General features: G+C 43.7%; 1 protein-coding gene across 2 annotated transcripts in view; it reads left to right on the forward strand.

Moving 5' to 3' along the window:
* The window catches only part of NTN4 (netrin 4), a 164,917-nt gene extending 154,324 nt beyond the window's left edge, over window positions 1-10,593 (forward strand). For both annotated transcript variants that reach the window (XM_073651676.1, XM_073651675.1), the window contains 2 exons: window positions 9,401-9,571; window positions 10,091-10,593. In XM_073651676.1, the coding sequence (XP_073507777.1) occupies window positions 9,401-9,571; window positions 10,091-10,227 (308 nt within the window). In that variant the 3' untranslated portion in view covers window positions 10,228-10,593. The remainder of the gene's footprint in view (window positions 1-9,400; window positions 9,572-10,090) is intronic.
* Window positions 10,594-12,388: the final 1,795 nt, after the last annotated feature.

The following is a 12,388-nucleotide window of genomic DNA, read 5'->3' on the forward strand; positions in this document are numbered from 1 at the left end:
AGATTTGAATTGGTATTTTCGGCAACTTATTGTATGGAGGGCAGCGACTCAGTGTTGCGGAGCAATGATGTTTGTAATATGCTAATTACATATTGTACTAAGCCAGCTAGTTGTTAGTTTACAGAGCAGGAGGCTTAAATGCTCAAAAATTAGACATGAGCCCTGCACCTTTCCCCCTGGCCTGTGAATGATGACCTTACACAGATGTAAATATAAAAGGAGTTTTCTATCCTGCTGCAAGGAGAATCAAAGAATAGGAGAGACTCTTTAGAAGTAGTTTGGTAGCATGGCTCCATCCAGAGAGACACAGATTTGGATTCTACAGGATTCCAGCCTAAGGGTACACAGCCCTGCCTGGAAGGATACAGATCTGCTCCATTGACCATCAGAGAACCCATGGATACATTTGGGGAAACCAAGTTGGGACAATGAGGTCACCTGGCCCCATGGATATGTTGTTTGGGGTTGCCAAGTGGGACCCTCCGGTCGCCTGGAACCCATGGAGACGTTTGGAGAAGCCAGATTGGGACCATCTGGTCATCTGGCCCCATGGAAACTCTCAGAGAAGGTAGGATGGGACCCTCGGGTCTCCTGGCCTTGTACCTAGATGGACTGTCAGCTTCCTAAGCTTACCACTACCTCCTCTCTCTGGGTGTCGACCCAAAGCGGGGTGCCACTGGTTGAGCTACTTGGCCCTGGAAGTCCCAAAGTCGCAGCTGATCTATTCCCGTCAGGCCGGCGGAAGGGTGAGACACTGTAATTTTGCACCATCTTGGGTATTTGCTGGGACTGTTCTCTGTTTATTGTCTGTTTGATGGTTCAATAAAATATTGCCACACTGTTTTACCCACATCCTGTGTTGTCTGAGTAGTATTATGCCCACGGAAGACTCCGGGCCTTCACACCTCACCTTCAGCCTATATATCCCTGAAACGTCAGAGCATTTCAGAGAAAAATATACCTGGCTACAAGCGTGCAGCCAAGCTCTGATTTATGCTGCCCCTGATTTGGGCAGCATGAATTAAGCATGAATGTCAGTTGTCAGACTTTTTCACCATTTTCTCCCAGGTGCTGATGCGCCACAAAATCACAACATTGCATCAAATGTGATTCGTCCCTCAGACCAGAACCTGCATCTCACCGGCACAATAACTGATGTGATGGACAGATAGGAATGATCCCATTGCAAACAATGGGATCACTTCTTCCAACACGCGTTTTAGTTAAATGCCAGATGGAATCTACCACGCAATTCCTAATATATATGCAGGTGGCCTGTTCTGAAAAAAGGCATAAGTTAGAGCACTAGCTATAATGACGGAGAAGGCATACATGGTATTTTCTCGCATATAACACCTTGGAAATGGTACATGTGTGGTGATTTTAGGAAATATTTGATGCAGCTAAATTGTGTTTCTTTGGATTTAAGATTGACTGATATAATACTTCAATTTCATTATTCAGATTTGTGTTTGTGTGTGTGTGTGTGTGTATACATATGTGACAGTCACTGGCAATGTATCGGAAGGGAGATATGTTTCACTGAGGCTGCTGGCCTCAGTGATGTGAAACATGGAAGTTTATCCTGTAAATTAGGTGTAGAGAGGGTTAACGGCCCAGGTTTACAAGGGCATGTTTTGAGTGGATGGCAAAGTGCAGGGTGGGACGCCATCCACCATATCTCCAATCCAGGGAGTGGTCTGGGCTTATAGCCAGCTTTTACACTCAGGTCTGTTCAGTGTCAGGAGAAACATGATAAAGATAGGAGTTTGCATGTGTTGTGTTGAACCCTGCGTGCTTAACCTTGAGTGACCGGACCACGGCCATTATGCCGAATGGGCCGTGTTTACTTTATGGACTCCCGGTTGTTTATGACGTTTAATAAATCAACCCAAAATTTAAAGAGAAAGTGTTCCTTGTCTACCGCCGCATACAGCCTAGCAAGTTGCTCTACCACAAGTGGTGTTAAGAAGTGCGGGCAAAAACTCCAAGTGAACACGTGTGACTGTTACAAGAGGTGCTGCATGTCCTGGGTGAAGTCTGCCCTAAGCCAGCAAGAGACGACGGGCAAAATGGAGGACCTGCTTAAGCATCTGTTGCAAGCGCAGCAGACGCGGCACTAGCATCGGCTACAGCAACAGCAGGCGCAGTACCAGCAGCAGCACCTGCAGAGCCAGCAGAACATGCAGCAGAGCCAGCAGGTACAGCAGGAGATAAACTCCTGATGCAGCAAATCCAACAGCAGCAATGACAGATGGAGCTCCTGGCAGGGGAGATTTGTGACATGACAACCGCCCCACCCCCAAATCCAGCTGATGACTCACATGTCAGGAAAACAGTAAGAAGAGCATTACAAAAGATGACCCCAGGGGATGACATTGAGGCTTTCCTGACTGTGTGTTTGAAATGGTGGCGGAGCGGGAGAGATTACCCCCGGAGCAGTGGGCGGAGGTTTTGGTGCCATATTTAACATGGGAGCCACAGAAGGCTTATTATGACCTGGTTTTGCAAGACGCAAAAGAGTATGCAAAGTTAAACTGAAATTTTGTCATGCTTGGGGATAACAATGCCTGTCAGGGCACAGCGCGTTCACCGCGAGAGACCCCCTCACTCCCAAATGTTTGACTTACTGCACCTGGTTCAAAAATGGCTGCAGCCTGAGTCCTCTACACCTGCGCAGATGGTAGAGCGAGTGGTTATGGACCGGTTCGTACATTCCGTGCCAAGTTCAATACAGGCTTGGGTTGCCCAGGGTGATCCCCGGGACGCTGATGAACTGGTGGGTCTGGTTGAGAGGTATCGGGGGGCCGAGGGTTTCTTGGGAAGGCAGCTCACTCCATACTGGGGAACTCACCAGGGGGCAGAGGCCCAAAAAGGGGCGTGGCGTCCAAGGTCCAAACGGGTGTGGGAGGCAATGCCCAAGGTCCCTGTGGATGATATTAAATCCTGGAGGTGTCATGGCCCAGGCCATGTACAGTACAGACCAAAAGTTTGCACACACCTTCTCATTTAAAGATTTTTCTGTATTTTCATGACTTGGAAAATTGTACATTCACACTGAAGGCATCAAAACTATGAATTAACACATGTGGAATTATATACTTAACAAAAATGTGTGAAACAACTGAAAATATGTCTTATATTCTAGGTTCTTCAAAGTAGCCAACTTTTGCTTTGATGACTGCTTTGCACACTCTTGGCATTCTCTTGATGAACTTCAAGAGGTAGTCACCGGAAATGGTTTTCACTTCACAGGTGTGCCCTGTCAGGTTTAATAAGTGGGATTTCTTGCCTTATAAATGGGGTTGGGACCATCAGTTGTGTTGTGCAGAAGTCTGGTGGATACACAGCTGATAGTCCTACTGAATAGACTATTAGAATTTGTATTATGGCAAGAAAAAAGCAGCTAAGTAAAGAAAAATGAGTGGCCATCATTACTTTAAGAAATGAAGGTCAGTCAGTCCGAAAAATTGGGCAAACTTTGAAAGTGTCCCCAAGTGCAGTTGCAAAAACCATCAAGCGCTACAAAGAAACTGGCTCACATGAGGACCGCCCAAGGAAAGGAAGACCAAGAGTCATCTCTGCTTCTGAGGATAAGTTTATCCGAGTCACCAGCCTAAGAAATCGCAGGTTAACAGCAGCTCAGATTAGAGACCAGGTCAATGCCACACAGAGTTCTAGCAGCAGACATATCTCTACAACAACTGTTAAGAGGAGACTTTGTGCAGCAGGCCTTCATGGTAAAATAGCTGCTTGGAAGCCACTGCTAAGGAAAGGCAACAAGCAGAAGAGACAAGTTTGGGCTAAAGAACACAAGGAATGGACTTTAGACCAGTGGAAATCTGTGCTTTGGTCTGATGAGTCCAAATTTGAGATCTTTGGTCCCAACCACCGTGTCTTTGTGCGACACAGAAAAGGTGAACGGATGGACTCTACATGCCTGGTTCCCACAGTGAAGCATGGAGGAGGAGGTGTGATGGTGTGGGGGTGCTTTGCTGGTGACACTGTTGGGGATTTATTCAAAATTGAAGGCATACTGAACCAGCATGGTTACCACAGCATCTTGCAGCAGCATGCTATTCCATCCGGTTTACGTTTAGTTGGACCATCATTTATTTTTCAACAGGCCAATGACCCCAAACACACCTCCAGGCTGTGTAAGGGCTATTTGACCAAGAAGGAGAGTGATGGGGTGCTACGCCAGATGACCTGGCCTCCACAGTCACCAGACCTGAACACAATCGAGATGGTTTGGGGTGAGCTGGACCGCAGAGTGAAGGCAAAAGGGCCAACAAGTGCTAAGCATCTCTGGGAACTCCTTCAAGATTGTTGGAAGACCATTTCCGGTGACTACCTCTTGAAGCTCATCAAGAGAATGCCAAGAGTGTGCAAAGCAGTCATCAAAGCAAAAGGTGGCTACTTTGAAGAACCTAGAATATAAGACATATTTTCAGTTGTTTCACACTTTTTTGTTAAGTATATAATTCCACACGTGTTAATTCATAGTTTTGATGCCTTCAGTGTGAATGTACAATTTTCATAGTCATGAAAATACAGAAAAATCTTTAAATGCGAAGGTGTGTCCAAACTTTTGGTCTGTACTGTAGATGCCCGCTGCCCCCTGACCATAGAGCAGATGGACTGTAGCCTGGGATGCCGGGGCTCTTACTATCAGCCCAGCGAGGGGCCACAGTCCTGTCCCGTGACCGTAAATGGGGTACTGGTGGCAGGACTTTTGGACTCAGGAAATTTGGTGACTCTGATAAGGGCCACACTCCCTCACCAGTTGATCCCCGGGAAAAACTGGGTGTCCGTTCCATTCACGGAGACGCCAAGGATTACCCGATTGCCAAAGTAACTATACAAACTAACTGTGTGGCTGAGACCCATGAGGTCGGGGTGGTTAAGAAGCTACTCTGCTCAATAATAATAGGGCAGGACTTCAGCCTGTTCTGGGACTTGTGGCAGAAAGCGAGGATACCATGTGTCTCCAAAAGGAGCTGGTTACACCCTGAAGCATTGCAGTCAGAGGCAGATGAGTTCCCCCTGTGTGTCCTTGCTGGTGACGAGAATGACACCCGAGGCTGAGGTTCCAGACGTGGAGGTGTCTGGGGGGGAACTTTGGTATTGCGCAAATGCAGGATCTTACCTTGAAGTATGCTTTTGATAATGTATCTGTAGTCAATGATGTTGCTCAAGATCCGGGGGCTGACACCAGTTACCCTTATTTTACACTCAATGGGGAACTTCTTTATCAGGTCACTAAGCCAAAAAGGGAAGTGATAGAGCAGTTGGTGGTGCCGGGTTCCTATAGGCATGGAGTATTAGACCTGGCCCATTCTCATATCTTGGGTAGACAAAACTCAGGAGCGGATATGCAGAGATTCTACTGGCCTGGATATCACCATGAAATTGTGCATTACTGCCAGTCCTGTCCCACCTGTCACCTAACGGCTCTGCAGCCCCCTAGTACCGTTACCTGTTATAGAGGTCCCATTTGACCGGATTGCCATGGACCTTGTCAGGCCCCTGGTCAAGTCTACCATGGGGCACCAATACATCCTGGTAGTATTTGACTATGCAACTCAGTATCCGGAGACGGTACCATTTGAGAAACTCCTCCACCAGAAGTATAGCCAGATAGCTTGTGCATATTTTCTCCCGGACGGGCCTGCCAAAGAAGATCTTGACGGACCAGGGAACTCCTTTTATGCTGAAGGTGATGAGGGAGTTGTGTAAGGCTCTCCAGATTACACAACTCTGGACGTCTGTATACCATCCGCAGACTTACGGCTTGGTAGAGAGATTCAACAAGACCTTGAAGTCGATGTTGAAGAAGGTCATGGAGACGGATGGGCAGTTGCAAAGGAGAAAACTGCCTTCTCTACCCCCGACGGGTGTTTTCAATACACCAGGATGCCATTCGGACTACAGGGAGCGCAAGCTACCTTCCAGAGGGCCATGGTCCGGCTCCTAGGCTCACAAAAGAAATACTCTGCCACTTACCTAGACGACATCTTGATTTTCAGCCCAAATTGGGGAACCCACCTGCAGAAAGTCCAGGCAGTACTGGATACCTTGGGAAATGCCAGGTTTACCATAAACCCAAGAAAGTGTGCCGTAGGAAGAGAAGAGGTGAAATACTTGGGCTATGTTGGAAGGGGCAAAATATAACCGCAAATGAACAAGGTGGAGGCAATCCAGAATTGCCCACAACCGGCCTCCAAGAAACAGGTATGGACCTTTCTGGGAATCGTGGGATATTGTCGGCGATTTATACCGAATTTTGCCACAATAGCGGCATCCCTAGCCGACCTGCTTAGAGGTATGAAGACGGCGATTGCCAAGTGGTCTTCTGAGGCAGAGATTGCGTTCCAAGAACTGAAGCACGCCCTGTGTAACCAGCCAGTTTTGATTGCGCCTGACTTCCATAAAGAGTTTGTACTCCAGACGGACGCCTCAGACATTGGCATAGGAGCTGTCTTATCCCAAGAGGTAAATGGGGAGGAACATTCCATTCTTTATCTGAGCAGAAAACTCTCAGCCTGTGAAAAGAACTATGCAATTGTGGAAAAGGAGTGCCTGGCCTTCAAGTGGTCGCTTGACACCCTTAGATACTACCTGTTAGGCCGCAAATTCAGACTGGTCTCAGACCATGCTCGCATAAGATGAATGAGGGAAAGGATGGGGAAAAATGCCTGGGTAACCAGTTGGTTTCTGGCCCTCCAGGACTTTCGTTTTTTGGTGGAGCACAGGCCCGGGAAATTACATGCTAATGCAGATGTCCTGTCCAGACTTTCCTGTCTAACGAGTGAAGGTGGCAAAACCCCCGGCTTTGGGCAGAGGGGGGAAATATGTGACAGTCACTGGCAATGTGTCGGAAGGGAGTTATGTTTCATTGAGGCTGTTGGCCTCAGTGATGTGAAACCTGGAAGTTTATCCTGCAAATTAAGTGTAGAGAGGGTTAATGGCCCAGGTTTACAAGGGCATGTTTTGAGTGGATGGCAAAGTGCAGGGCGGGACGCCATCCACCATATCTCAACTCCAGGGAGTGGTCTGGGCTTATAGCTAGCCTTTACACTCACGTGTGTTCAGTGTCTGGAGAAACCTGTTCCAGAGAGGAGTTTGCATGTGTTATGTTGAACCCTGTGTGCTTAACCTTGAGTGACCCGACCTCGGCCGATATATGGATTGTGCTGCATCTTTGTATTTTGTTTGGCGCAATGCCGAATGGGGCATATTTACTTTTATGGACTCCCAGTTGATTTATGATGTTTAATGAATCAACCCGAAATTTAAAGAGACAGTATTCATTGTCTACCTTCGCGTACAGCCGAACAAGTCGCTTTACCACAATATATATATATATTGTGACAGGGTCACTGGTGTTATATGTGAGGGGAGGTATGTGTTACTACGGCTGGATCCTGTGTGAACTGAACCAACAATTTTTCCCCAGCATGTTATATGTTGCGGGTGTAATCACCATTGTGAAGGGAGTGGTTTGGTGTGAATGACATAGAGATCGGGTGGGAAGTCATTCACCCTACCTCCCCTCAGGGTGTGGTTGAGCAAGGTTAAATGTTCAGTCACTATTTTTTTTTTCTCTGGTGTGAGCTGGAGAGTGAAGTCTCCAGGCTGTGTGTGGAAGCTAGAGAGCTCCACAAAAGGACTTTGCCTGTATGACTTGTGATACCGAGAGTGGGTGGAACCCGTTCACTTATGGACTGCGCTATACTTTGTTTTTGTTTTGCCGTTACGCCGGAAAGGCCATGTTTATTTTGCTGAATCTGCAGTGCTTATGCCGCCACAATAAACCTGCAGAGGAAACAGTGTCCTGAGTCTACTTCTGGTAGCAGCCGAGTGAGTCGTCTTATTACAATATATATATAATAATATATAATATGCTATGCACTGATGTTGTGTGTGTGCATAGAACTCCCTTGCTTCTAGTTTGTAAAAGCTGTCTGCACCTGTTTCCTTTTTGGCAGTGGATGAGGAGATAAGTACTGTCCGACAAAGACAGGGCAACCGCAAAGTAAAGTTCAAGGGGTCTGCTGTTGGTGAATAACTATGACTATGTGTTGCTCTGGCTTCCTGAATGTGATAGTGATGATATTTAATCTTCCTTCAAGATAAGAAGTGGAAGCAAAAAAAAAGTGTAAATCATACTGCAGCACCCAAGTCCTTCACCCTTTCATCACTCGCTGTATGGAGGAGGGATATGTGCTTCATTACTGACACAAGCTATCATCTGACAACACTTAAGATCATGAAGTAAAGTGAACACAAAAAATGTGTTAAGCTAGATTGGAATGCAAATTAAAATGCTAACTTTTGGTGAAAAAAATAGCCCTAAATCAATACATGATGTATAGATAGCGCTATGACAGTAAAATAATGGCTTGCTTAGTTCTGCAATAATGTTTCTTGAGAAGCTGAATGCCTCTTCATACTCATTTGGTTCAGATTACGGATTCATTTAATTAAATGGAATGTGTCAGTAAGGTTTGCCCTAGCAAACAGAGCTACTGCAGGTTAGGGATGTGCAAAACATTTCTAAGGATACCTTTTTTGGAGCTATTCAGTGCTCCTTGCTTTGAAATTCTTTTCTCATTGATATAGTAATTAGCTTTGCAAGTGCACTGGTAGTTGTATCTATTCACCTGCAGTCCTCACCTTCACTTTGCTACTCCCCACCGGCAGCCTCCCCTATACTCCTGATTGAAAGTAGAGACATGATGTCACCTCTGTTCTCCACTAACAGATTCCCTTTCAGGTCTCATTCACACCCCCGTTGAGAGGCACGAACAAGTCTGTCTTAGAAGAGGCAGTAGTCCATGTACTTGTCTGCTATGAGAATGAGTGCACTTTTTGCATGTTCTTTGGACCCAGTTCTATTCTTCTGACTCTCATCAGTTAGACGCAGTCAATCCATCCAACTGTCATCATTTTGATGGAGTCATTGGTGCAGGCTGAAATGCTTTGATACTATGTTACTTAAAAAATGATGACTATTGTTAATCTGATGGATTAGAATCTGATGGATCATTCATCTGTTTTAGAAGTCAATAGTACTTTTATTACCCGTCACAGAAAGAAGTCTCTACATTAGTAAACGGACAGGAAAGCAAAGAAACCCCCTTTTCATCATGCATTATTTCATCATGCAGCGCACTAGAGCATTCTTGAAAATATCAGGAAAGGTACCTGTCAATTGGACAATAATTGACCAACCTGAAATTCATAGTAACAGAAGTATAGTCTAAATTCTTTTTACCTCTAGAATATTTAAGACCCTTTAGATTCCAAAAACACACATTGAGTGTTTGTTTGTTTTTTTCAATTAATTTTTATTCTACTAAATGTTTGTTTGTTGTTTTTTCCTCCTTTTGACCAGTGCTTAAAGTAAAGATACTTTCAGCTCATGATAAGGGCTCCCATGCTGAAGTGATAGGGAAAATTAAAAAGGTTTTAAAAATGACAAAATTGAAGATTCCACGTGGAAAAAGAACATTGTATCCAGAGTCATGGACTAATCGGGGCTGTACCTGTCCTATCCTAAACCCTGGTATGTCACCTTGACTATTACCTGTTTGTTGTACCAGATGTATTTAGAAATTTTATTTTATGTTTTATATTTATTTTACTGTATTTTTATTTATTAGGTGAGCGGGTAAATTGACTATAATTAATATATATATGATTATTAAAAAAAATGACAGATAAATAGACGTAACGTTGTTGTGACATGCAATAAATGATCAAATCACTGTTAAAAAAAAAAACAGCAACATTGATGTAAGGTGACAGACCTTGTCTGCCTGCTACTGCTTCTGAAAACGAGCTACTATTTGCAGACTACCAAAAAATTAGTCTTCAGCAAGCACTTACAACTTGTCCAATTGTGTGGCAATAGCCCTCAAATAGAGTGTAATTGCCTATGGCAAAATATTACAGCTGAGCCTCTCAAACACAGATTTTTCTCCAGCTATCCTAATGTCTAGTTTAAAAATCAAAATGACGAAGTGCTTATTTTTTATTTTGAAGTGGCTTCAGGAGATTAATGTTCTTTTATGATTTATTTTAGGTTTAGAATATCTAGTGGCTGGATATGAAGACGTGCGTACAGGTCGTCTCATTGTAAACATGAAAAGTTTTGTCCAGCCCTGGAAACCTTCCCTTGGCAAGAAAGTAATGGAGATACTAAGTAAAGACTGCAAATGAAAGAACATAAGGCAATTATTGAATACAGAAGTATTTATTGACCAGTTTAGTGAAAAACGCACATAAAGATACCGCACAGCAACCCCATGCTTCTATTCTTCAACTATGCATTACAGATTTATACTATACGTATGTGTTACAGCCAAATGGTTCTCTGGCACATCTGCAACCTGGTAGAAGAAAACTGCATTTAAAATAGATAAACCAAGGTGGAAAGTGCGGAAGCTAAAGCGTATACAATCAGCATACTTTTTATTGAATTGAAGGTACAAAAGGAAAGCTTGGACTATTATTGAGGTATCGTTCCACGTCGCCTCTGTAAATAGCATTTTTCTGAAGCACTTTACTAATTGTTCTTACATTTCTTTTTATTTTTGTTAAACAAAACTGGTGTTTAGAGAGCTACAGAACAGAAATGACACTAGAGACACCTTAAAGTAATTTCTGTGTGTTATAATATTTGTTTTCTTCAGATGTATTTATATTTTATAGTCATTTCATGTTGCCAGAGATACAGTGAGACAATGGACATTAATATTATATGTTTTATTCCTCATTAAGCAGTGTTCATTTCAAACTTTTGCTTGTAAATGTGAATGCTTAATTTAATTAGCTTTTTTTTACACTGATCAAAAAGAAAAAAAAAAGAATTTAATGTGAAAGTGTAAGCAAATCTCTGCCAAGTGATCTTCATTGATTACAATTTTTTAAACCTATGAGATGCTTTCCATGTGTTGGATCAAATCATCACAATCTCACTCTCCCCATTAGGGATCAAGCATGTTCAGCAATTGTCGAGAGTGCCCAAGTGCTTACCCTTTGTATGATAGGGGGTTGTTGAAAGTCTTCTTTGATCCTCTAGTAGAGTACCATAGCACCTGGATAGACTGGCTCTATGGCAAATATCACATTGTTAATGACATTTCTAAATCAAGATTAAGATTTAAGATGTTTATGTTTAGGGCTACACTAAGACATTTTGTAGCCTAGCAGCTATAATTTCAACTATCGATGCAGGTCTCTTGGAGTTCATTGGGGGAAATGTGTTACGACCCTTTATACAGATGCATATCTAGGCTTTACTGCACCCGGTGCAAAAATCAAATTTGCCCTAGTATCCATTTAAGACTTAAAGGGAATCCCATCAAAGTTTTTATCCTCTTAAAGGGAATCTGTCACCCCCTGGGAGATATCAGACCTCTACTATGGGCATACAGGTTACAGAAAAGTAAATCTATACTTGCCTGTATGGCCCATAATAGAGGTCTGATTGCAGAGAAAAGTGTTTTTATCCACTCTGTTTTCCACAGGCTTGGCGTCCAGGGGACGCCAAGAAGTCCCCACCTATCTGATGATTATTCCCTGAAATCCCCTCCTATATGCTTAGTTACCATATCCCCCCCCCCTCCCCTGCACGTCACAGTGTTTCCAGTGATTGTAGTATAATGCAATTGTATCTAAAATGTCCACCTTATGGGAAGCCAGTTTTTTGGCAAAAAGAAAACAAACCACGGATATAAAAAAAACATTTATACAGCTCAGTGACTAGGTTATTAACAAATACCAGTCCGGTGGTGAATACAAGAAAATTTCAAGAATAAGTCAAGAACATGACACATCTGTAAATCTGCCTAGAGCAGTTCATCCTTAAAAGATGTGAAAGGAAAGCAATGAAGAGATTAATAGCTGCCAGTTACCAGCTTCTGTGGCTAAATTGGGCATTAAACAATTGTTACATGAGTGCCTTACCAGTCTCAACTTTATTATTATAGAATGGAGAAGAAAAAGCCACTGTTTAAAAAAATGTTATATGACTATTTATTGTCTTCCTTTCAGTCAGCTATTCATGTGGCAGATTCTAAAAATGCTGTATGATGTAGGAACAGCATTGCATAAGACCAAAACACAACCAGCCCCTTTATCAGTCAATATGGTGTTAGCATTGTCACGTAGTGACTAGGGACGGTGGGTGCCTACCTGATCCTTCGAACTAGGGGGCGCCCTAGTCTATCCATGTCCCCTCTATTACCCTGGAAGATGGAGACGTCTGGGTCATGTACCTTGCTATGCTCCCATCTTTAAACCTTATCTGTTCCCTCCCCCACCCAGGGAGGTATGAGGCTGAAGTGTATAGGATTATACTAACCAGACAGACATGGAT

This window comes from Phyllobates terribilis, unplaced genomic scaffold, assembly GCF_046119375.1.
Source record: "Phyllobates terribilis strain yellow unplaced genomic scaffold, ASM4611937v1 Scaffold_11__3_contigs__length_659146591, whole genome shotgun sequence".
Classification (NCBI taxonomy): domain Eukaryota; kingdom Metazoa; phylum Chordata; class Amphibia; order Anura; family Dendrobatidae; genus Phyllobates; species Phyllobates terribilis.